Here is a 25,160-nt window from a genome sequence, read left to right on the forward strand (position 1 = left end):
TAGGCTACCTGCTGATTCACAAGTTATGCAAACAATGTAATTTAGGGGAAAGAGCTGCAATTGGTTCAAACGACATATAATCTCCAACAATTATTATGAGTGCATTTTTGTTTTGTTATTTAACACATGAAGGAACCACTAAGCCAACCTGATGTAGAAGTTTGTCTGACTGGATGTTCAGTGCCTGACGTCATAGTTTGTGAGTTTTCAGAAGAAACACAATGTGGCCAAATCACACCTTCGTCTCTAAATAACGGTGTCGGACTTTTCTTACGCTACAGCTCCGAAGCGGAAGTTGTAATGTCGGCTCTCTCGGGATATGATCTTGGAAAAAGCGAGCAAGCTTGTACACTAACTTAGGGGGGTGTGGGGGAAAGATTTAGGAAAACCCTCCTTTGCTTTTTCTTGGACTGCTGACGCGTCCACCGACGACGTGCAGTGCTGGAACACCGGAGCGGCTTTCACCATGTTACTGCACTTTTTAGCTGTCGGGGCCTTTGTTTCCCTCGCCGACGGCTACTTTTCGGAGGAAATATTTCCGGAGGAGTCGAAGATTCAGCCTCCGACAGTGGTTATCGCTATCTTAGCCAGAAACACCGCTCACTCCCTGCCGTACTACCTCGGGGCTCTGGAGAGACTCAACTACCCCAAAGACCGCGTCTCCGTGTGGTGGGTTGTGCTGCATGCACCGTGGCCGCCGTGTGGAGACCATGGTCTCTGTGTGGAGACGACGGGCTCTGTGTTAGCCGACTAGCCGCCGTTAACGGGTCAATGGCATTTGATTAGTTTGAGAAAGCAGCCGCGTCCGACCCTCCTCCCTCTGCGCCCTTCACTCCCCGCACTCACTTCCTATATGCACCGCATCCGTGTGTATTCTCCGTCGAGCTGCTTGTACCTGAAACGCTTTCTTTGCGCTTATTTGAATGAAAATATGACGAACGTTAGTGATTAATCCCCATAAATTGAACTGTCCTCGAAGGGGTTTTAAGCAGTAAGCGCCTCGGTGGAGTACTTCAATGTAGTTTATGTGTCGTAAAGTGACCATTACCTCATTTAAAAGCCATCCTGCTTGTACATTTATAGTTTGATTTGATAAAAAAGTGGATATAATAAGAGAGTATCTGTTGCTGGGTTGCATATTGATAATCATATGACACACTATAACGTTAAATGTCTGATATATACTTTGTATCGTTGTATTGTGTTCACAGCAGTGTGTGTGTATGTGCAGGATATTATAGTCTACTTTCCACACTAAAAATAAATCTTCTGTCACAGTATGGGTCATTTTATAGCACAGTATCAATATTGTAATAAAGAACATTTTCTAAAAATCAATTGAGAAGTTGTTAATAACAAGACAAGTGTATCTGTTTTCGGCTTATCCTGCAAATGACATACCTGACCGATCATAATAATTCTCGGTGATGCCAACATCCTGTATCCATTATTGCAACAGAGACATTCTGCGAATTGATTAACATTGTAGGCCCAAAATGGCCTGCCATACCTCGAGACGCTGTGGCGGCTTCTCTTTTACAAAAGCTTTCTGAAAAAAAGGGTCAATAAAAGGAAAAATAGGATCTAAAGCACAGTTGATAGGAATATCATGATGCAATAACAACGTATCTGTAGGCTGCTCCACCGGATCAGGAATGTGTTTAAAAATGTACCAGAAAAAGAAAATCTGCTAGATATGAGACAAGTTATTATTTATATGTCTTAAAGATGTGTCGGGTTTCCTTTTCTCTTCAATAAACCTGCGTTTGAAACACATCAGCTCTTCAGTCTCTCGACCTGCTTTCTCTGTGCTGTTCAGGGCCGCCACGGACCACAACACCGACAACACCACCGCCATACTGAAGGAGTGGCTCACCTACATGCAGAAATTCTACCATTATGTAGAGTGGAGACCAATGGACCAGCCCACGTGAGTCCAACTTTATGAATGTTTTGTACTTTATTCACAGCAGGGATCTGGGTAAGCGAACATCGTGTCAGTCACTTGTAGATCTTAGCCAAACTTACTGTCCAAAGCAACATGAACTCACCTTTTTTTACAACCTCGGTCGTGCAACTATTAGCTTTAGTGGATCCACTTTGTTGCCTAAAGATGACACACCTTTCCACTTTCCATAATAAGGAATGATGCAGCACGCCTCTGCTTGTCTTTACGCCTTGACTGTGTGGACATCTGTCTGAGCTGAAGAGGCCATTAGTGGAAATTATGTGTGCATGCCAATCATACAGTCTGACTGCTAATCTTCTGAATGTCACTGAACTCTAGAGACTGTCAGCCAAGCTGTATTTTAAGCTTTGAATAGACCTACACAGTGGTTAACATATATTGTAAATTCAGCCTAATTCAGTAGTAAATTATGAGATATGGGAAAATGCCAAATCAGTTCAATAATATACTTTCATGTCCTTTCTGTAACTCTCTGTTTCAGGTCTTATGCAGGAGAGTCAGGGCCTAAGCATTGGCCCAATAGCAGATATGAGTATGTGATGAAGCTGAAGCAGGCAGCGCTCAACTTTGCCAGGAAACGCTGGGCCGATTACATCCTGGTACATAATGAGATACATTTTCTTTTGGCAGCAGTGTAAGATTCAAATCAGCTCTATCCCTTGATTCATCTGATGAGATTCGTTCCCTCTTTGCTGTCGTCGTTTCATCCAAGTACAAGTTTCTCCTGTTACAGAGACATGACTGCACAATTTCTTTCTTTTTTTTTCCCATCGTTCCCTGGTCTCATCTGTGTTTCAGTACATTGACACAGACAATATCCTCACGAACCCTGAAACCCTCAACCTGATGATGGCAGAGAACAAGTCAGCCATTGCTCCCATGCTAGACTCTCAGGGAGCGTACTCCAACTACTGGTGCGGTATCACCCCACAGGTGAGTGTGGACTCGATAGTGATCGATGATATACTGTGAGGGCAAAAAACTCTGTCGTGGCTGTTGAGTTGGACATATGGGCAGCATACAAGAATAAGAAAAAATGTCCCCTTTATATCAAGATCGCTGCTTATCTGACTCCATCTCTCTCTTGTCAGGGATATTACCGCCGAACAGCAGAGTACTTCCCCACCCGCCATCGGCACAGACTGGGCTGCTACCCTGTGCCCATGATCCACTCCACCATGCTGCTGGATTTGAGGAAGGAAGGCATGACGAAACTGGCCTTCTTCCCGCCTCACAAGGACTACTCGTGGCCTTACGATGACATCATCGTGTTCGCCTTCTCCTGCCGGGCTGCAGGTTGGTTAGCGCTGGTTTGTCGTTTTGTTTTTTTAATCAAATCCACAAGCATACTTAGTTCCCTGTAGAATTATGTATGTTATAGGAGCATCTTCGATGGTACACAATGAATGTCTCATCAATTACTTAATGTATTGATTGATTGATCTTTGATGCCACGCAGAGGTACAGATGTATCTGTGTAACAAGGAGCGCTACGGATACCTGAACGTCCCGGCCAAACCTCAACACACCTTGGAAGATGATCGCCTCAACTTTGTCCATGTCCATCTTGAATCCATAAGTAAGAGCAGATTGTATTTACTATTAATATTAATAAAGACCGATACTGACAGGGAGTACAAATCAAGCAAACGTTTACAGTGTGTTGGTTCAGATTTGTAATGTTACTTTATTCTCTTATTATTTTTTGTGACAGTTGATGGTCCTCCGATGCGCCCCTCACGATACGTCTATATGTTCCCCAAACAGAGAGACCTCATGGGCTTTGATGAGGTGAGTGACACATCATTGTTTTTTTCAGGTAGAAGCGGCCATGTTTTAGGGAGACTGATATATTTAAATTGCATATATCATTGGGTTCTTTTCAACCAACATGGTAGTTTCAGCATCTGTGGAAAAAGCATTGTGCCTTAATTTCTCAATTTTTTAATCTAAAAGGATTATAAAAAGGAAATACCAGGGAAATTATAACATAAGTACACAGTACTACAGTTCTTTTAATCCAAATCCTGGTGTTCAGAACTCACACAATGGGCTATGAAACACTGAGAGTGTGGAGGAACATGATTTAGTACTTTTAGGCTGTGTTCATCATTCAGAGTAGGCACGAAGCGCATTATTACAGAAATAAATTTAGTTTAGTTCAGACTTGTCTAAAGAAGTCAGTGACTTAATGATACCCATTTCAGTAATAATACACAGTTGAATAATTAGCTGTCCTCCTCTCCTTAGATATATCTGATTAATCTGCGACGGCGTACAGACCGTAGAGACCGGATGCTGTTCTCTCTGAATGAGCTCGAGATTGACGTCAAGGTGGTGGACGCTGTGGATGGGAAGTGAGTACACGTTCAGGGAAAGACTGAATACAGCTAGACCACTCCGCTGGCTGAGGCAAATGAATATCAAAGAGGACATAGTGACATAAAACAACGATTGGAGAATGGTTGGTGAGAAGGAAAGACATTTCCTTCCAGAAATGTACTGTTCCCTCAACACATGGTTTTGTTAAATTCATGACGTTGGGTTCGATAATGATCGGATATTCGATGCAAATTGTGAATGTCCTCTTTATTATGGCCATTCAGTTATCTGTGCAAGGTTAAAAGTTATTTCTCCTTAATTTGAGGTTTCATGGCCATGACCCTGTTTCCAAACGCCCTACTCTTGCCTCCTTGCCTTCATGGGAATATAATTACTATAACACCTGTGTGTGTACGTGTGTTTGTGTGCAGTGCACTGAACAGCAGTGACATTAAGATCCTGGGTGTTGACCTGCTGCCAGGCTACTATGACCCGTTCTCTGGACGCACTCTGACTAAAGGAGAGGTGGGCTGCTTCCTCAGCCACTACTTCATCTGGAAAGAGGTGAGGAAACACACACAATATATGGAAGTCTTTGTTGGTGTGACTGACAGTGAGATCAATACATGTAATGTAATCAAGAGGATGAATGACGGCGTTGTTTGGACCTGTTTAACACTAAGCCGTCCAAGTCTGGTTTCTAATAACTACTTATATATTTAGTCATTTTGTCTTTCCTATTATAAGTAAGAAGATCAAATGTTTTTTTTTTGTTCCAACTTGGGTTTTTCCAATTTGGGAGTAGACATAAAAAAGAACACAAGCATACTATATGTACTTTCGACCACTTAAACACAGCTACGGGAGCAACTTCTACATGATGTGTTTCCAGATGGTGGACTTGCAGATGGGCGTGGCGCTGGTCCTTGAAGACGACGTTCGTTTCCAGGCCAACTTCAAACGACGAGTCCTTAGACTGATGGAGGAGGTGGAGCAGGTGGAGCTGGACTGGGACATCATGTAAGAGGGACGCCTTTTTTTTCTCACACAGTTCTTGTTTCGATGGATGGGTGAGGTTTAGGTTGAGTCAATACAGTTTGCTCAAAAGTATGTTGTGTGTGCAGGAATGAGGTGAGAATTCACATCCAAGAATGCATTGCACATCACTCATGTGTGTGTATGTGTGTCTGTGATTAAGGTCTCTGCAGGACAAACACATGTTTTCAATTAAAACTATACTGAAATGATTACACAAGACCCACAATGAAGGCATCCGCGGGACGATAGGGAATGTACTCGGTTTTGTGTGTAATTGTGTTTGCATGACTTTCTGAAAATGGTTAGACACACATGCAGAACAAATGCTGCAAAACAACAGACTTCCAAGAAGGATACCCGATACGTGGCAACAAACTAGCATTGCCGCAGATTTCTGGACTCGGATGTTTTAGACATTGTCTCATTCCTTCTTCACCGTTGTCTTTTTTTGTTCATCCTCCTTCCTCTTTGTTTTTCTCACTGTGGCTTAATGGCGCTGCAGATACTTTGGCAGGAAGCAGCTGAATCCTGGAAAGGAGGAGGCGGTGGAGAACGTTCACAACTTGGTAACGGCCGACTACTCGTATTGGACTCTGTCCTATGCCATCTCCCTGCAGGGAGCCCAAAAACTGCTCAACGCTGAGCCGCTGTCCAAGATGCTTCCTGTTGATGAATTCCTCCCCATCATGTATGACAAACATCCCAAGTATGTATAATGGCAGCACTGAATACACCTTATTAGCCCGTACCTCACACTTTTCTAGTTTGAATCTGGATGAACATGTTCGAGAAATTATTTAGTTGTTTGTATCAATCTTTTTCAAGTTCAGCGACTCCGATGATAAAACTTGTTTTTCATCACTCTACCACCTCCCTGCCAGACCTATAAATCTAAAACTGACTTCATAATTGCCACAAACATTCTTCCCGTAGTTGCCTAAACTTGCATACATGCTATATATGTTTTTTTTTGTGGAGGTGGTAGATAAAAGAAGTATCAGGAAGTCTGTGGTTTCTTTATAAAAAGTCAGTTTTGGCTACACTTTCTATTCTTGTCAGTTTAATAGTGCTCGTTGAGCTGAATTAGAACACCACATTTCAAAAGGGGTCTTCAAAAGGGAACTTTTTTTCTGCTTAAGAAGTGCAGGTTTCATGGCAGCTTGTGTTCCTGAGAATGATTGTCTGGAATTTGGGCAAAGTGGATTGCTACTTTTTTTTTTAGATGCAGTGTAGTTGTCAGATATCTTTTAACAGCCAGAGGGGATACAGATGTGTCTGTGACAGTCGTGTGCTCAGCTTTGTTTAGCCACGCTGTTGGTGTGGCTTAAAGGGTGGTGAAGTCGGCCGGTCTGACAGTCAGTCTACTGCTGTAATCCAGACTGAAATATCTAAGATTAGGATCAGGATGGATGAAATTATGAGGATGAATCACAATTACTTTTGTCCTCTAGCGCTACCATAAGGTTCACGTTTTAATTAGGCCCATTGGATGGATCGCCATAAACTGGTACCGACATTCAGAAAAAAAATAACTATTATCACCCCATTAGCCATTAAATAAGCGGCTTTATAATATTTGTTTGTTCAGTACTTTCCATCAATATCCCATATTTGCAAAACTAATGACATTAGCAAGTGTTTGCATGCTAACGTCCAAAACTAAGACTGCTAGCTGGTAAACATTTTACCCGCTAAACATTAGAATATTAGCATTGTCATCGTCACATGTTAGCATCCCGAGATTAGCATTGTACTTAAAGCACCACTTTGCCAAAGTGAAGCCTCACTGAGCTGCTAGCGTGGCTGTAAACTCTACTTTACTTTGTTTTAATCATGTTAGCTTCCCATGTGGTCCAACCAAGGATGACAAAACCCCAACAAAATGTAGATCCTCTCACCAGTCGAAATCTTTTCAATGTGCTTCTCTCTATATAAAGTTTACACTTTATCTAAAGAATCTCTTTATTTATTTTTGTATTCATTGCCTGCACCTCCTAGCAGCCTTGACCCAATTTCTAACCCTAATCTCCCTCAAACGACTTTTCTCATCGTCCCACAGTTGTGATCCAGCAGACTAACTGATACACATATGGGCCACTGACTGTAAGAGATGAAATGCACCTTGGACTGAGGGGCCTGCAAACCAGAAGGCTTGGCAGTGTCTGTGTGCTCCATCATGTGTGGAAAACTGGCTTATAGCCAACCCACTTTCTCTATTCTCTCTCTCACCTCTCTGATTCTAATTCGATATGCTTGACTGGTCCGCAAAGAATGCAAAGCGACCGCACACCGCACATCGGTCCTGCTGTCGCCCTCCATGCTAAGAGCAACTGAACTGTCTTTGAAAAGCAGCCTCTGTCTCCATCTCTTGTCAAATCAGTGAATTCAAAATAAATCGCAAGCAACAGCAATATGGATTAACAATACAAATGTGCAGTAATATTATTAGTGCACTAATATTATATCTGTGATTCAAGATATATATTTTGTTTTGTGACATACTCGATATATTTTAAAGTCTCGAACGAACCAATTCTAATCTTTATCACCGTTTTCTCTTTGCAGGAAGGACTACATGTCCCATTTCCCCAACAGGAATTTACTTGCCTTCAGTACACTCCCCCTTCTGGTCCAGCCGTGCCACTACGCCGGCGATCCCCAGTGGGTGAGCGACACGGAGACGTCGACTCTGTGGGACGATGACGCTGTGCGCACTGATTGGAGGGGATCCCACAAGAACCTGAAAGGGGGCGCGCCGCCGGCCGACATGCTGTCGGCTTCCTACAAGGATGAACTCTAGCGCGAGGCAGACGGAGCCGTGGAGAACCTGCAGGTCAAAAGGCCACGAGGTCAGAGAGACAGATGCTGTGGAGAGAAAGTGTTCCCAGACTTTATTTTTGGTCCACTCCGCGATCACGCCACTCACGAGAGTGTAGCGCACGAGGATATTTTGGGTGGAAAGCAGCATACGGGACAGTGTTAGTTGAGGCTGTTTGTAAAGAAATGTCTTTTAATACTTGTACAGATGTCACACCCTCAGACTTCCTTTATTCTTTAATTTAGACATTTTTATATTCTGAGAGTTTATACAGTTTGTATGGCTGATGTTTGTTTTGTTGATATTGTTTTTGATATTATATCTTTTTTCCCCTTTGTTGGTATATCTGTCTGCCTTTCCATTTCTCCATTTGTGCATGTTTACAATCAAACGCGAAACTAAACAGACCCTGATTCATGTTTTCTGAATCTGATATGCCTCATGGTTTCTATGGACTGTATAAGACTGTTTCAGTGGTACCAGATTACATTAAGAGAGTATTGTGTTAGTGAAACAAACAAATTGGATGTTTGCATTAGAGTGTTTTGATATACATGCAGTAATTCATTCATACATGAACTGAAATAGCATTGATTTATTAGACTTTTTTCTTTTTTCTCTATGGCTATGTTTTAATATTGTTAATATTTAGCCACAGAAATTGATTTTGAGTTTGTATATTATTTATTTAACCCTCTCAATTCTCCACCAGGTTATTGTTTCCACTGTGGTTTTTTGATTGTATGATTTTGGAGGTATCAAACTGTATTCATATTGAGTTAAATTTATATTATATAATCGATTATTTCTTTAGCTAAAACCACAAAATGTTCACACTTCAACCTAACGCTTATCTGACATTACTTTTAAATGTCTTTAAAACCAGTATGCAGGATCAAATATTTGAAAATTGGTTCATATCATTTCAAATAAATCAACAGTAATCAGAAACAAAATGCAAGTTTCAGTTGACATAATATATTTTGAGCATTTTAACATTTCATTTGTCATGTTTGATCATATATTGTGATGACTATAGAACACATCTTTTGGAACTAGTTGCATAAAAACAATCATGAATGTTGAGATGTGAACTCCTGCTTTTTGTGCTACTACTTTTCTGTGCTAAATCTTATGTTAAAAATGTAGTTTGGTAAAAGGTCTGTAAAAGGCACGTAGACCATTCTCACAACGTTAACATTCCAAAAGTGTCCTCGATTATTTATTATTTTTGACCCAAACTGTTCCCAAACAAAGCAATTCCATTGAAACGGTAATCCATTAAAAAATAAGTCTTAGATAACCTCTTTGTGTCGCTGGGAAGTTTAGGAATGTTTGGACATTTGCACAGGGTAGCAATGCAAGTACCTGATGATGTCATTCTGATGCCCTTTGTGGATATAAATGATGATGATGATGATGATGATGATCAGTTATATTCTTTAGCCTTGAAAAGCATATATAATGGTCTAATTTGTATACATCTATTTTCTGTTATCAGTGTATCTTTCCCTTAATATGTCTTAATTTATTTGTGGCGTGTTTCCGGATACAGTTGATGCATGAGTCACAAGACATGATGTGAAGCAAGCAAATTCTCTTTTCTGACAAAAGCTTTTGTGTGTTTGTGTCCTTAAGCAATACATGTTTATTCAGATGTTATAAAACAGGATGTGAGGACAATTGTACAGCGGGCTTTTCTGACGTAAATTGTTGTCATTGTGGTTGTGAGTTTTGTATTAGTAAATTAACGCAACTTTCTGTGGACAAAAGTATCTGAGAGTATTTGCTCTGTTAAAAAAATATATTTAAAAAAAAGCTAATTCCAGTTGTTGCATTGACAAAAATACACCACAAGATGGTTCATTTTTTTGGGTTGCGTCAAAGAACGTATCCAAATTGAACAAAAAATAGGCAACACTTGCACAGTTATTGTTTCATTCATACGCTTTAATAAGTGACAATCTTTATAACTTTTAATTCACTTATATGTAACATAAAACTAATTTGTATTTGTATACACATACCCCTACACATACAACTGTACTACATAAATAGATTTGACTTATGTAATGTAGGATCATCTGGCGTGCGTGGCCTTATTTCCCCATGGAACTGAACTCATAGATCAGAATGAATGAAATGTAGCTGAAGATAGGTCACAACATACATGAGATAGGCTTACTGCCTAAGCATTGCACACACACTTGCACATGTAAAAGTGTGTGTGCATGTGTGCGTATGTACATGAACATGCCATGCTGCACTCAATTACTAGTTCGTAAGCTTAGTTATTCACCTACATGAAAGGGTTTTGGATAAGACAAGAAAGGTCGAAGGTTGGTGTAGACAGACAGAACACACACACACACACACATAGAAAAAACAGACCGATTGGGCTGCAGCTCTTAGTTCAAGCTCTCTTGCTGGAGGCTGTATGAACAGGAGAGAACCTCCTCTCACAGGAGGGAACCCAAACTCAGCGCCTTATTGGCTGCTGGCTTGGAGTTGGGCAATCACCAGGTCAACTAGACAAACAGATCATTGCCTGTGGCTCTGTGCTACAGGACATACAGTTGCATAACGTGCAGGTGCTGAGACAGAGAGGGTCGTTTTTTAAATGTTAAAACCATATTTCATCCTTTATTCCTCTGCTGCATGATTACTATAACCGTGTATTCAATGTCTCACACACAAACTCTTCATACATGACATCTTATGATGGTCCAATGCTCCTCTTGGTTTGGTATCTGGACTGAGAGGCCTCTCAACAACACCTTCAGCCTTGACATCTCCAACACACAGTTTATATGATTTAATCTAAATAAAACTAACAACTAAAACGTCTTGCCATTCTTCTATGGCGTTGTTTCTGTGTGCCTATGATGTGTGTGTGTGTGTTTTTATTGCGCGTGGTTTTACATTTTTCCACGTGTTTCTGGTTGTGATGTGGGTTTATTGTGTTGAATAGCGCGGGCTTGTGATTGGGCTGCAACCTGTCAATCTCCTCTGTCACCCCCCTGTGGCTGCTTCCTGCTCTCGTCCACATGCCACACTTCAAGCCAGTCTGACAGCTGCTGGACGGCAGCCACACGACCACACTGTAAGACGCGGGTTGTCTCCGACATAAACAAGTATTTTCCTGATTTTTTTCGTTTTCTTCACCTTTTTTTTTAAATTTTTTTAAAAAATTTTTTTAACAGATCTCGCATCGAGCGTGTTTTCTGGGACTGTCGCTACGAGGCGGAACGGAGTGTAAGTGTGCATGTGGAGACCGAGCCGAGCTGTGCAACAAAGTTTCTGCACGGTGGAAATTGCTGGTTTTGGTAACGTCGTGTGTTGTGGTCGAGGCTCGACCTTGCGGCGTTCACGCCACGTTACAACTTGCGTCCGCTCAGGCATGTTGTTGTTTCACGGACGTGGCGTTTACAGACCAATGCATGCTGTCTGCAGCTCAATGCGTTACGTTACGTTCATGTGCTAATGATGTTACAACGCCACTGCGTCTATTCTAAAAATGAAACAACGCCAACAACACACTTGTGCACCCGAGCAGCAGCAGCTGCCTGCTGAGTTTCTCTTCAACTCCTCGCTGTAAATCAATAAGCTGGTTCAAGATGAACCAGGTCTGCGCACCGTTTGTCCATAACGGACACCATGTCCGAGCATAACGTGGCTCATAAGTGTACCTGGTACCAGAACACTTCAGGCCGGAAATCAGTGATCGACTTTGTGATCGTATCATCTTATCTGTGGCCCACTATGTCTTGGACACTCAGGTGAAGAAAGGAGCAGCGCCTGAAGACCTTGGGAGGGGGTTGCACCCATATCCCTGGCAGAGATCACTAATGTAGTCAAAAAGCTCCTTGGTGACAAGGCGCCGGGGCCGAATGAGATCCAGTTTGGGGGTCTCTGGATCGCCTCTGCTTGTTTGCGGATGATGTGGTCCTGTTTGCCTCCTCGGATCGTGACCTCCAGCATTCACTTGGGCGTCAGAGATGAGAGTCAGCACCTCCCAATCTGAGGCCATGGTGCTCTGCCGGGAAACCGGTGGATTGTTCCCTCCAGGTGTGGACAAAGCGAAGGAGTTCATGTATCTCGGGGTCTTGTTGACGAGTTAGGGTAAGATGGAGCGGGACATCGACAGGCGGATCGGTGTGGCTGCAGCAGTAAATAAAAAAATCGGTCTACATTCCAACCCTCACCTATGGCCACGAACTATGGGTCTTGACCAAAAGAAGGAGGTCTCGGATACAAGTGGCCGAAATGAGTTTCCTCAGTACGGTGGCCGGGCCAAGCCTTAGCGATGGGGTAAGGAGACATCAGGAGGGAGCTTGGAGTTGAGCCGCTACTCCTTTGCATCGGAAGGAGTCAGCTGAGGTGGTTCGGGCATCTAAACCAGAAGCCCCGTGGACGCCTCTCATTAAAGGTTTTCCAGGCACGTCAAACTGGTAGGAGGCTGAGGGGAAGACCCAGGACACGCTGAAGAGATTGTATCTCCCGGCTGGCCTGGAAACGCCTCAAGGTCCCCAAGAATGGGCTGGAAAGTGTTGCGGGTGAGAGGGAAGCCTGGGTCGGCCAGCTGGGTGTGCTGCCACCGCGACCCGACCCCGGATAGGCGGCTGCTAGTGGATCGATGAATAGTCTCATGTTTAATCAAAACACATATATTGTGTGCTTGATAATGCACAATCTTATTTGCATAACACATATCAGCTCTTTGAAACAAGCCTAGTGACACCTGATGAATACACACTCGCGTGTAAGCGTGTTATTCACATTTTTGTTCAGAAATGGGAAAACAGGTTCAGTCAGTATGAGACGAAGCAAAAAAAAGGGCGAAGTTAAAAGTGCCTTGCATCAGCGGCAGGTCACAGAGATGACACATCGTCATTAGGTATAGCATTCGTGTTGTGGCACTAATGTTGTGTTATGAGCCAAGTTTCTCATTTCTGTATGGCGGAAAGCATTGCATGCAGACATTTACTTTTATTAAGCATTTTTTTTCTCATCTATTGATCTTGTTAAAGTTACAGCTTAATCTTTCAGTCATAATACAGGACACAGTGAACCTTGATCTCTGTTTTCAGCGTTTGCTGATTTGAACTGGAGTTTGACAACATCTCAAAATAGCATTTTCACTTGACTTTGAACCTTTCCACAATATTGTATATACAACAATACACAACGCAACTTGTTTTTGCATATTTATTAACTATAAATAGTGACATCTTAACAGGTTTTACTCCTACAGAATGTAGTGTACATTATGTAGCCTTCACAATGTTTTTCTGTGATCAACTTTGAACAAAGTTGTACTAAACATAACTTTTCTATGGCCTTGAGTATTCTGCAAAACGACAGTCCACATTGTTTCTGGAGAATCACTCTGCCTCTTTGTGTCCTCTGACTGATCACATAGGTCATGGCCTTTGTTGGGTGTGCCGTTCGCCGTCTGGTGTCGGCAGTGCGGCCTCCTCTGTCTCCCTTGTGCCGGACAACCGCTCGGTCCTACGGCTCGGAGCCCACCAAGGAAAAAAGTGTTCCCTATGAGAAGACGCTCCAACAAAAGGATGGAGCCTCCTCTGGACCCACTAAACCTTTACCCAGGTTGGCTGAGTGGGTGGATGGTGTTGTGTTGTGTGCACTCAAAGTGACCGTGTACTTCCAGTAGCTTGAGGGGTGTAGCTTCTTATTCAGCCGAAATACCCAGGTGTGGAGTCAGTCTTCTCATGTAACTCAACAAGAAGAGTGTATAACTTTTCCTTTTATGTAACTAAAATCCCTTTTAGTTTTTGACTTGATCTAAATTAGTGTCGCTGGTTTGAGGTTTACGTGTCATCGCCGTTATCCCACTTTCAAAGTTTGGGTTTTGTCTGCTCCCTGCCTCAGGTCAGCGGATGCGGTGGTGATCGGAGGAGGCAGTCTGGGCTGTCAGACCATCTACCACCTTGCTAAAATGGGCATGACCAACGTAGTTCTGCTGGAGAGAGACCGTCTGACTGCTGGCACCACCTGGCACACCGCAGGTAACAAACCGTATAGAACATAGAGAATAAAGAGTGCTTTTGAGTGCTTCTCTGCACTACCTGCTGTGTTTTTTTCCACATCTCCTGTACTTCAAGACTTGATAAGGTTTCTGCGGATAACATGCTCACAGTTGTATTTTGTATGTCGACATGTCTTTTCTTGTTGATCTGCCATTGTGTGTGTCTACCAGGCCTGCTGTGGCAGCTCCGTCCCAGTGATGTGGAGGTCGAGCTCCTGGCCCACACCAGGAATGTGATCAGCAAAGACCTGGAGGAGGAGACGGGTCTCCACACCGGCTGGATTCAGAACGGAGGACTCTTCATTGCCTCCAACAAGCAGAGGCTGGACGAGTACAAGCGCCTCATGTCGGTAAGAATCAAGGATGTTTCATGTGAGAAAATACAGTTGAACTTTCCCCCCATGAAGTGTCACATTGGGAACACAACTATATTCTCATAGTGCAATTAAATGTTTTAATATTGAGAACACATCCAAGTGGCTCTTACTGACAATCTCTTCTCCTTTCTAGCTGGGTAAAGTGTATGGCATCGAGTCCTATGTCCTGTCACCCGCGGAGACCAAGGACCTGTATCCTCTGATGAACGTTGATGATCTGTATGGAACCCTGTATGTACCAAAAGATGGCACCATGGACCCAGCAGGCACCTGCACCACCCTGACCAGAGCTGCCACCGCCAGGGGAGCTAAGGTAACGAGCGCTTGTCTGCTGACTCGTGGTTTTCCCCCTAGACCAGCAGTATACATCATGCTTTGTTCTGTTCCCGTGTGTTTAGCTGTTGCTTGATCACTCTAAGTTTGAATACTCTTTCAATGATGCCATTATCTCTTGGTAAAGAGGCCAGCTCATTTCCTTTGGCTGACCTCTTAGCTTTAAAGGATAAAGTTTGGCAGATCCTCTGAGCTAAACTCAAGTTATAATACTGGAGATAAAAAAAACAAACCTCATTTCTAAAGTGAGTCTTTTAATCAGGTGATCGAGAATTGCCCTGTGACCGGTATACAAGTGCGGACCGATGACTTCGGTGTGAAGAGGGTGAAGGCAGTGGAGACCCGTCATGGGACCATTGAGACGTCTTGTGTGGTTAACTGTGCAGGTGAGATTCAGACAAGATCAGCTCCCTACCTTGAAATGGATTTTGCTTTTATTTGACACAGGGTGATGATGCATGTAACTCAATGTGATATTTGGAGCATCTTCACGAGATTGCTGAGAGTTGTGTGAAACTTTACAGGTGTTTTTCCTGACATTGAATTTATCTACATTTTAAGGTGACATGCTTAATATAAACATTTTGACTTTGACTGTGTGTCACATGCAGGTGTGTGGGCCACCAAGCTGGGGGAAATGGCTGGAGTCCGAGTCCCTCTTGTTGCAATGCATCACGCCTATGTGGTGACGGAGAGAATTGAAGGCATACAGGTAGGACCTCCACGTGTCATACTTGAGCAGCCTCACTGTGGTTCATGATACGTTCCACAAAAAATACAATCGATCAAGAAGTGGCTCCTGATTATGACAACTCTATTCTGATATGTGTTTGCTTCATGCAGAGGCTCATGCAGAGGCAACAACATATTCTCTGGTGTCCAAATCTGTCTCTAAGATGTCTTTTAGGCCCAAAAATAGTATTTGTGCTATTTCTGTACGTCAGTATGGGGTCATTTTAATCTGCAGCGTGTGTTTTATTAACTCCAATGGCATGTAGAGCTGTTGGGCTCTTCTGTGCATAGTATTGCTACAACATACTTTGACCATGTAGCATGTGAACTTAAAGTTAACCATAATCTTCTGTTTTCCAACAACTTGAAACCGCTCTATGAAACCTGATAGTACTGTAACGACAATGCATCATTACCTTGTGACAAATGTAGGATTATAAGGAAGGCTTAAAGCTTACGTTACATAATTCATGTTTAATGCGCTACCCATGCATTCTCATACAAAGCACTATGATAGCTTGTATTTTGGATTCTGCTCATTTAACTCCCCATGAAGACAGACGTTCCTTCATTTGTCTGTATTAAGTGTGTATGACCTGCAGGGGGCACTGTGACACTGCAGATTTCCACCTGTACTAGTCCAGAATGTTATTAGTGAAGTGTGTGTGCTTATTTGTGGAAGAGAGAAAGGGAGATTGATTTATTTGTATCCTTTCAACGCTGATTATGTGTGTATTTGGGGGGGCCTTTGGAAGGCCTCTGTATGCAGATTCAACACATGGCTTGTGTAAACTTTACCTGTGTGTGTGTGTGCGTGCGTGCGTGTGTTAGCTTTAGTCAGTGTACACATGCGTAACTATGCTCATCCTCTGGAGGCCTGTGGTTTTAGGGGGGCTGTCAGAGCTTCTCTGTGTTATGTAGTTTAAGAGCAGCTTAACCAGCATTACTGCTACATCATGTCCACAGACATCAGCCCACACGCACAGAATGACACAGTCGGAGTCCACCGAGAAATCTGTTCCCACCAGGGTGTGCGACTTGTCAGGTCACACATCTCATGCTGACCACACGTCTGTGTGTGAATCCGTGTGCCTTTGCCCTCCGACGCTGTGGTGGCTTTTGAATTTTAAAATGCTTGCTGATAACGGCTGAATGTGGTTTCATCAGGGAGTGTATTGAAGTCCAGTGTTGGTCACATGGAGTAAGCTGCTTGACTGTACTCTGCACAGAAGAGAGAGGAAAGGCGCAGGTTGGCTGTTTTTTAATATGTAGCGTGCTGTTTCCAAATGTCAGCTTGTTCACTGGTATTTTGGGTTTGTACCCACGGAGCCAACTGACTTAGGAATGAAAAGCACTCTTGACAAATCACTCCACACATGTAAAGTGTAAATATTCGTGAGACACCTCTACAAGAATATTTACTCTGATTCAAGGGGATGAATGCTCCTCTCTGCTGTGTTTTGGAAAGCAGATTTCATGGTGTGTCAGTAGGTGCCGTAGCATACATAAAGAAGCTCTATGGTTTGTTAAAGCATGTCATGGTATGCCACGAGAGCTGTAAAGACTTTTGTGGTTGTTATTTCCCGTATTATATTAACTTCTCTGTATGCATGCCTCTGTGTAAGATACCAAAAAGCACCATCAACTTGCTTATCTTTGTGTCTTGTCAATAATAATGTTAATGTTACAGTTGGAACTGCCAATCAAACAAAGTAATCTCTTAGGTATAGATTTAGGCTCTTATTATATGCTGATGACGGGCTCCCACAGCTTGGCAGAGCTCAGGGATGCCATCTGCTGTGTCAGCGACTTGCAAGTGTGCGGCGCGTTCAGCAACATGCGCCGAACATGGCGCCAGAGTTCATCAGCAAAGATCATTACAAGTCAGCTAACTTTTTTTTGTAAATGATGGGCAGGTATATATCTGCCCAACACAACTCATTTGGACTAATTCATGTTTCCACTTTTAATGTTCACTCGTTGCAGAACATGCCGAATGTCAGGGACCATGATGCATCGGTGTACCTGCGCCTCCAGGGTGACGCCCTGTCTGTGGGGGGTTATGAACAAAACCCCATCTTCTGGGATGAGGTAAGCTTGAATCTGAATATCATCTGATTAACAGTTATTGCCTCTGGATAATCTACAGACCCTGAAACCTTACGTATTGACTGATGAGAAAGTTTGATGACATGAAATCAAATACTTCAATTGAGAACTATACTAAGTTTAATCCTGTTTATATACTCAGTCCGTTTGACCCAGTCTCTTTTTTTAGTCTGTTTTTCTTGTCTTTAGTTCTGCGTCTGTATTAGCATGGATTCATAGCGGGACGAATAAAACTGTGTCTGTTCGGGTCGTCAGAGCCTGCTAAGCCTTCTCTGCTGGCCTAAACAGAATCGCAAAGTTCTAGCTATTTTATCAATATGTTTTAATTTATTTAATTTGAATTCATGTTTTAATTCAAAGTTATATCTGTTTTATATTTTGTTTTTCATATATCCACTACATGTATTGTAATTGTTTTTCCCTACTGGTTTATTTTCTCATTGCACAAGCCCCTGTGTATTGTCTGTTCCTCAGCTCAGGCCAGCAGCATGGCTGGCATAGCTGCTGGCCTGATAGATGGTTACGTATAGCTCATCCAATCAGATTTCACCTTTTTGTTTGAACCAAATCCACGGCCCGCCACTGTGTTTGTTCAATCTCTCAGTGGTAGAAGAAGCTATTCAGTGAGTAAAAGTGCCAATATCATAATATACACTGCTAAAATAAATGAAGGAAACTCCTAATCATCACAGTATAACACCAAGTGAATTCAACTTCTTGTACATTGATCTATCCCGTTAGGAACCATAAATGATTGTAAATCAATTCCCCCCTGGTTCGGTGCGAATAGAAGCAACTGCGTCCACGCTTTGCTTTAAGATAAGCTCACCAGGTTCTGGTTCTCGCTTCATATTCAGTACACAAGAGTCTTAATAAATCTTCTAACTATTGACCGGGAAAGCAAAAAAGCCTATTCCATAAAAATGTGAACAATTTCTTTAAAGTATGGAGCCGGATGTGTCAGGATGTGTTATTTGTTTAGAGGCAGTGTAAACAGTCTGGCTCAGTCCAAAGGTAAAAAATTAATAACTACCTTATCGTTAAAAGCTGACTCATTAACACAATGTATCTCATTTGTTTTACTCGTACATGAAGAGAAAGGCAACAGTGACAACGTGTGCTTTATCAGGGGAGTTGTGTGCTAAGACAAGAGTGTTGTCGTCAATCCTCTCAGCCAAATGAAAAGATAAGATAACAAATAAGCGTATTTCCCAAAGCCTCCCACTTTTCTTTTGCTAATAAAATAAAAAAATAGTCTTTTAAAAAGTGGATGCAGCATTGCAAGTCCTGCAACAAGCAGAGTAGAGTTTATACACTGTAACCAACGTTGCATTGATTGGTATACAGATTATGAATAAAAGTGAATTCATGAGTGTTTTTCCACACTAATGTGAGGGCCTAATAGATTCAGTGTTTTTTTCTAGTTACCGTTGGCAGGCTTCTGTATCAAATTTGCATTTAAAAAGTAATGTGTAAATCTGAGTATAACATAAATATTGAGCATAGCATATGCTCCAAAGGCAATAAACCCATTGATTTTAACAACCTCATAGCCGCTCTTTTAGCAATACCAACAATGTTTTTATAGTATATTATATTCGTAGCTCTGCTGCAGGTGAAATTGCTTTTATTGTAATATAAAAACTACATTGTTTTATTTATTTTTTTTAACAAAAATGGATGTGAAGATGAAGGAAAATTACTAAAACTCTATTGGCAAGTACAATGTAATCGTACAAGCTGTTCTTTCGGGCAGAGACTATTTAAAGGGGCGGTTACCTTTTGGATAATGATCTTTATAAAAGCTTTTACATCGACAAGTGGTCTTGGTCTTAATAGATGTGTACTTTCTCTCAAGGAGAGCTGGCCGGTTTGGTGGCAAGCTCCTTCGCTCTTTTTCCTGTTCTGGTGTTCCACACTCAAACATTTCACTGCTCATGTGTTCCCTGTTAGATTGGTTTAGTCTTTAAATCTGTGCTCCTACGATGCAACGCAATCCTGGACACGTACCATTAACAAGTAAAGATTGCTCCGCTCAACCTGTTCATGTTTAAGAATGAGCCTTGAAATCCATTTACAAAAGATATCTCCGTCTCGAATAAAAGTTATCAAGCAGGGTTTTTTGCAGGACACTGATAATATTGACTTCATGACTTTCCGGCTGCCTGCCTGCCTGCCTGCAGACTCCTCAGTGTTTTTTTTTTACATTTTAGAGGATTTCTTTGCGCAGAAGCAGCTTCTTTTGTTCTCGTTCTGCAGCTGAGCGTTGCTTTGATGTCTTGAGGCGAATGGAGGAAGAAAGAGGAGATACAGAAAGGAGAATTAGCAGGGAGACGGAGAGAATAGAGGATGCCTACTGAGTGAAGATGAGCAGGATCGATGGCTCGGGAGGGATTGAGAGAAGTGTGGTGTCTAGGACAAAGAGCACTGCTCCTCAGATGCTCCGGGTTGAGTGTCAGTGCTCGGTAATAATGCAGAAACTCTTTGTTCACATGAAAGGAGCTACTGTCAGCGCGCACATCCCTGTGACGTTCAAGTCTTAATCCAAACTAATTGTAAGCCATAGGAAGTCTTCCCCTCACAGAAAGTCTGTCAAACTTAAAGAATCACTTACATTTAACATTTTAGACCATTTGTTGATCTTATTCATCGTGATATGTCTGCACTGACTCAGAAACACAGTCACGCTCTGAAAATAAGACACTGACGGCTTTTCGGAATTTCACCATGGAGGAGCCAAGAGGGAAAAGTTCAAGTAGAGGGGTGACCAGACCAATACCAAGATGTATGGAGAAATGCCAGACTGATAACATCTCACAGAGCACAAGCGGTTGTGATGGACTCTTCAATTTGAGCACCCTTAGTCAGTCAGATTAGTGTAGAAGGGAAACATTTTAAGGCAAGGGCGGACTAACATTGATTGGGTGGTCAGAAACTTCCCAAATGAAAGAACTGTTATGAAAGGTGTTCCATGTAATTGTCTAGAAAACACACACATTCCTACACAAACACTCTGTCATCTAACTTTTGATGTACTTTTTACTTCTCTTTTTGAAGTTGCATTTCCTCACAACTGTTCTTCACTTAGTCACTATGGAATATGAAAGAGCACCTCTTTGCCAACGTCAATGTGATTTTTTTGTCATGTTAAATCAGAAGTCAATGATCCTCAAAAACATCCCAACATGAGCACCTGCTTTGGAAAAATGACACTCTTGTGTTTTGCCAATATTAGAAAATAACAAGCCCTGGCATACACTTTTTTGTGTTTTATTTCCCAGGTGTCTGACAATTTTGCCTTCAGCCTGTTTGACCTGGACTGGGATATATTCACGCAACACATTGAGGGTGCCATCAACAGAGTTCCTGCTCTGGAGCGGACTGGCATCAAGTCCACTGTCTGTGGACCAGGTACTCATTCACTCACTCACTCACTCACTCACTCACTCACTCACTCACACTACTTCCACAGAGGCGGACATTTTTCTGAAAATCCTGCAGGCCCTTCTTGCAAATTACTTATAACATGATGCAGTGCAGCAGGGAACAAGCAACTTTCATGACACTTCTTAAATTGGACACATTCTAATCTAAAACTGAAATGTATTCACTTGTAAACTATCTTGTGCAACTCTTCACTGTTACATCAACTCATGAACACTGAACCCAGCAGACTGTGTCATGTTTGTAGAGGTAGTTTCATTAGCTCAAACCTGACTTTGCGTCCGGGCAATATCACATTGCCCAAGTGTGTGAGTGAGCCGGTCTGTGGCTGTGCAACCAAAAGTTACGGTTATTGAATTTGATTTTTCATCAGCAGCTGTTTGCAGATAAACTGAAACATGCAGTTAAACAAATATGCACACACATGAATGACCAGAGGAAGATGGGGAAAACAGAGAAGTCGGGAAGGAGATGTGGGAAAGACAGAAAACCTTTTTTTAAGCATGTACAGAGAACGTTTTTATTCGAGATAGTAGCGAATCACAGAGAGAGCAGAAATCTCAACTATGATCCTATGTTATGAGTCCACGAGTACCTCCGTCCTTACTCGACGTAAAAGGCTGTTTTAGGATTACGGTTGGAGTAACAGTTAAGTAGATCAAGCCAAGAGAAAGGTTAACTATAATTGTTTTGGCATACTCTGTAGGCATTTAAATATTGCTAAACATCTTCATGTGTATCATAATGAGTATGTATGAGTTACTTTCTTTCAGTTCACTTCAATTGGAAAACCACATTTTCCTGCATTTAAAGTGCGTTTTCTCACCTCTATTACTTCGTCCAGGTTATAACACATTAAAGGTGTCGAATGCACATTTCAGAAATCCTCTTTTGCCCTTCAACGGCCCTCCACATGGCAACGGCTAAGCCGACAACTCACGGGTAACGGCTGTAGCAATACAGAGAGCGGTGGCCATGAGCTAACTACTGATTGAAAGCTCACATGCACTAAGTGTGGAACAAAGCAAGGATTACAAAACACGCGAAGGGAGAGTTAATGCTATGCTCAGGACACCATCACTCCACCGTATCTTCACATTACTGATATATTAATGCTCTAATTTGATGATTTCTTAAATAATCAGATGGAGCAGAAGAAAAAAAATTCTATTTAGTTTGTATGTTTCTACCTGCTTTATATAGGTTAGTATTTTTATTGTTATTACCAGTGTTAGGCTGTTTTTTTGAAAAATGTGAGCAGTTATTTTGTATTACTTTTTGAAGGTAATGACATCTCGATAACTAAAATAATTGTTGTATTACTTGCTTGAAGCCATTAAACAGGTCTCCATTGTTTCCACAAAGTAAAATATGTGTATCGGCCAATAATGTCACCTCTGTGGTGAGTCTGTGTTTGGTACGTTTGTTGCCACTTTTATCTCCAAAGTTCCTCTCGCTCTCTGTTTTCAGAATCATTCACAGCGGACCACAAGCCACTGATGGGAGAAGCCCCAGAGGTCAGAGGTTTCTTCCTGGGCTGTGGCTTCAACAGTGCCGGTAAGCGCTGCAGAGACGGAAAGATTGAAACAAACTAAACAGGGGGAGTTCTTTTCCGCAAAGAAAAGGGAGGGAGACAAATGAGGAGGCGCAAGGACGACATCTGACATGAGAGTGAAGACATCTCCTGTCAGAGCATCAACGTCTGAAACAAACGCTGCACATCACTCACAGTTGTATGCGTTCAAATACTTTGTGGCGTAGAGTTTTCCCTTGAGGGAACCATGAAATGATAGAGCTGGGAAAGTCTCAGGAATCCTCCGTACATGTCAATACAAGCAGGAAGAAAACCAGCAAGGAGAAATGGCCGAAGAGTGTTTTACCCACACTTTGACCCAGCCTCCGTCGATCTCTGTGGACACTCACACACACAAATGAATAATGGATAACTTCATCCACGCACACACGCATACATACACACACAGAAACAACAACAACCCAAGTCACTCTATTACTTCACTCATAGATGTGCTTACCTTTGACATTAGACAGGCAGAACTGTGAGTGTCTCAGCCTTCTGAAAACATAGAGCGTCGGCGTAAAGGGTAAAGTAATCGCCATCAGCTTCAACAGACGGCTGAGAGAAAGCTTTTTTCTGCATAAAAGCAAAAGACCACAGGGTCGATCTCTAAAGTTGTGTCGACAAGAGGTTGGAGCTCTAATGAGTGAGCATACAGTGGTTTCAACACTCACACATACCACTTAACACACATACACACACACACATGTTCTCTGTTGTTTTCTGCTTCAGAAGTGTAGTTTTTGTGCGTTGGATGCTAACGGCTGCTTGATCCTTGTTGTTGTTGAGCACATACTCCCTTGCATTCTCATATTCCCCGACCACTTATTCACGAGAAACTCATTCTGTCCATCAGTCCGTTTGTAGGTGAGTTCGTCTCTTGTTATCTAATGTCAGGTTAACAAGGGCTCACACACAGTCCCTGAGCAGTTGGTAGCTCGTATACCTCGATACACATTGACTCATACCGTATTGGTTGGACCTGTGTTGCTTTTGGTTTTACGCTGTGCTCTACAAATATATATATATATTTGTTGGTGGATAAATAATGCCCTGAAAACATTCTTTCTTTAAAAACTCGTGCTGTATTTTATGCAAATACAAATGTAACAATCCTCTCTGAATGGAGGTGGATGAAATATTGCAACCCTTCGTCCTCTAGTTCGGATGCGCCATACTGGTATCGAGCTCACTGAAATGGACCTGGCAATATATACCACCTGCTAACAGGGACTTGGTTGTTAAGGATTTTCCACCAGTCACGCGCAGCAGGGATATTCCAAACGCCTTCACTTGTCTGACAAACGCACACTTGAACTCAGCATGCACACACCCAAACAAAACATCCTGGGTTTTATCAAAGCAGGAGCTCAGCAATGTATTTCCCTCACGCTGTCCTCGTTTCCCTTCTCTCTTTACATACGTCTCTCTTTCTTCCCCCTGCCGTTTCGTCCCTCTGGCACGGGAAAAGTCCTCTGTCATTTTCACTCCATCACACACACACACACACACACACACACACACACACACACATGAACTCACACAGCTTATTTGGCTCAGGGCAGGGCAAGACAAGTGGGCTAATTCAGAAACCACAGATTCACATTAAAAATATCCATCACTGAGTGCTCGGTAACTTTTTGACCCTTCTGTAGTTTTGTTTCACTTTGCTGGAGTTCATTCTGGTTTACAACAAAGTTATATTTGTTACCTAGCAACCTCTAGTAACTTTTTCTTCACGTCAAAACCATCATGATGAACTTTAACGATAAAGTTAAATACTGAGCACCTTCATTGGTATTTTGGTCTTATGGTATTTCTGTATATTTGACAAATAAGACACTTTGTGTAATTACTCTTTAGCAGTTTTATTGAAAAGGAACATCAACATTCTGCATCATTGGATCAAACTAGCTATCTCTGGCAAATGTCATAAGCCAATGGGTATGCTTTCAACCAATTCTATAAATTGGGGCCCAAGCGTTGATACATCTATCCCAGGAGCTACTCCGATTATATCTCAACTCATCGTTTAGAACGCTAAAGAGCACTTCTTTCACGAAGAGTTAAAACAAAGGAGTTTTCACTGATTTCCACTGCAGAAGAATTAGCCTTGGGACCAGCGGTGTTGTCAATCTTATAGTGCAATTGGTGTACAAGTTATCACTGCTTTGACTGAGATGTCTTTGTCTTTCCCCCCTGCAAAACAACATGCTTACAAGGCTACTAGAGTAGAGAGGGATGAATACAATTATGTATGTTTGCTCCCTCTTTTGAGCATTTTATGATTCACTCCCGGCATCACTGTAAATGTCAGAACGGGAGAGGGGGAACTATCTAAAAATAATTTGAGAGCAACGCAGCAGAGAGGAGAGGGAGTGATAGATAATGAC

At 42.2% G+C, this 25,160-nt stretch overlaps 2 protein-coding genes across 2 annotated transcripts in view; both read left to right on the forward strand.

The window, feature by feature from the left end:
- The first annotated feature begins 326 nt into the window (after positions 1 to 326).
- cercam (cerebral endothelial cell adhesion molecule) lies at positions 327 to 9,909 on the forward strand. Its single transcript, XM_068573944.1, has 12 exons — positions 327 to 669; positions 1,820 to 1,930; positions 2,451 to 2,568; positions 2,768 to 2,902; positions 3,061 to 3,265; positions 3,429 to 3,548; positions 3,684 to 3,760; positions 4,220 to 4,326; positions 4,723 to 4,855; positions 5,184 to 5,311; positions 5,832 to 6,035; positions 7,895 to 9,909. The coding sequence occupies exons 1-12, from the start codon at positions 467 to 469 to the stop codon at positions 8,127 to 8,129; spliced, it is 1,776 nt and encodes a 591-aa protein (XP_068430045.1). The 5' UTR covers positions 327 to 466; the 3' UTR covers positions 8,130 to 9,909.
- A 1,293-nt stretch (positions 9,910 to 11,202) lies between these two features.
- sardh (sarcosine dehydrogenase) overlaps positions 11,203 to 25,160 on the forward strand; it is a 34,555-nt gene continuing 20,597 nt past the window's right edge. Inside the window, exons 1-11 of the mRNA XM_068573945.1 lie at positions 11,203 to 11,250; positions 11,351 to 11,402; positions 13,570 to 13,757; positions 14,040 to 14,176; positions 14,368 to 14,546; positions 14,707 to 14,886; positions 15,169 to 15,292; positions 15,518 to 15,618; positions 17,625 to 17,729; positions 21,029 to 21,158; positions 22,662 to 22,748. Coding sequence (XP_068430046.1) covers positions 13,573 to 13,757; positions 14,040 to 14,176; positions 14,368 to 14,546; positions 14,707 to 14,886; positions 15,169 to 15,292; positions 15,518 to 15,618; positions 17,625 to 17,729; positions 21,029 to 21,158; positions 22,662 to 22,748 — 1,228 coding nt within the window. The 5' untranslated portion in view covers positions 11,203 to 11,250; positions 11,351 to 11,402; positions 13,570 to 13,572. The remainder of the gene's footprint in view (positions 11,251 to 11,350; positions 11,403 to 13,569; positions 13,758 to 14,039; positions 14,177 to 14,367; positions 14,547 to 14,706; positions 14,887 to 15,168; positions 15,293 to 15,517; positions 15,619 to 17,624; positions 17,730 to 21,028; positions 21,159 to 22,661; positions 22,749 to 25,160) is intronic.

Source organism: Clinocottus analis, unplaced genomic scaffold, assembly GCF_023055335.1.
Source record: "Clinocottus analis isolate CAN_PGR_092001 unplaced genomic scaffold, fCliAna1.0.p SCAF_13, whole genome shotgun sequence".
Classification (NCBI taxonomy): Eukaryota; Metazoa; Chordata; class Actinopteri; order Perciformes; family Cottidae; genus Clinocottus; species Clinocottus analis.

Excerpts from the sequence above, each read along its gene's own strand:
- cercam (XM_068573944.1), top strand. The coding sequence starts at position 467 with ATGTTACTGCACTTTTTAGCTGTCGGGGCCTTTGTTTCCCTCGCCGAC. Across the intron at positions 4,856-5,183 it reads ACTACTTCATCTGGAAAGAG|ATGGTGGACTTGCAGATGGG; the intron begins GTGAGGAAACAC and ends ATGTGTTTCCAG. Across the intron at positions 5,312-5,831 it reads GAGCTGGACTGGGACATCAT|ATACTTTGGCAGGAAGCAGC; the intron begins GTAAGAGGGACG and ends ATGGCGCTGCAG.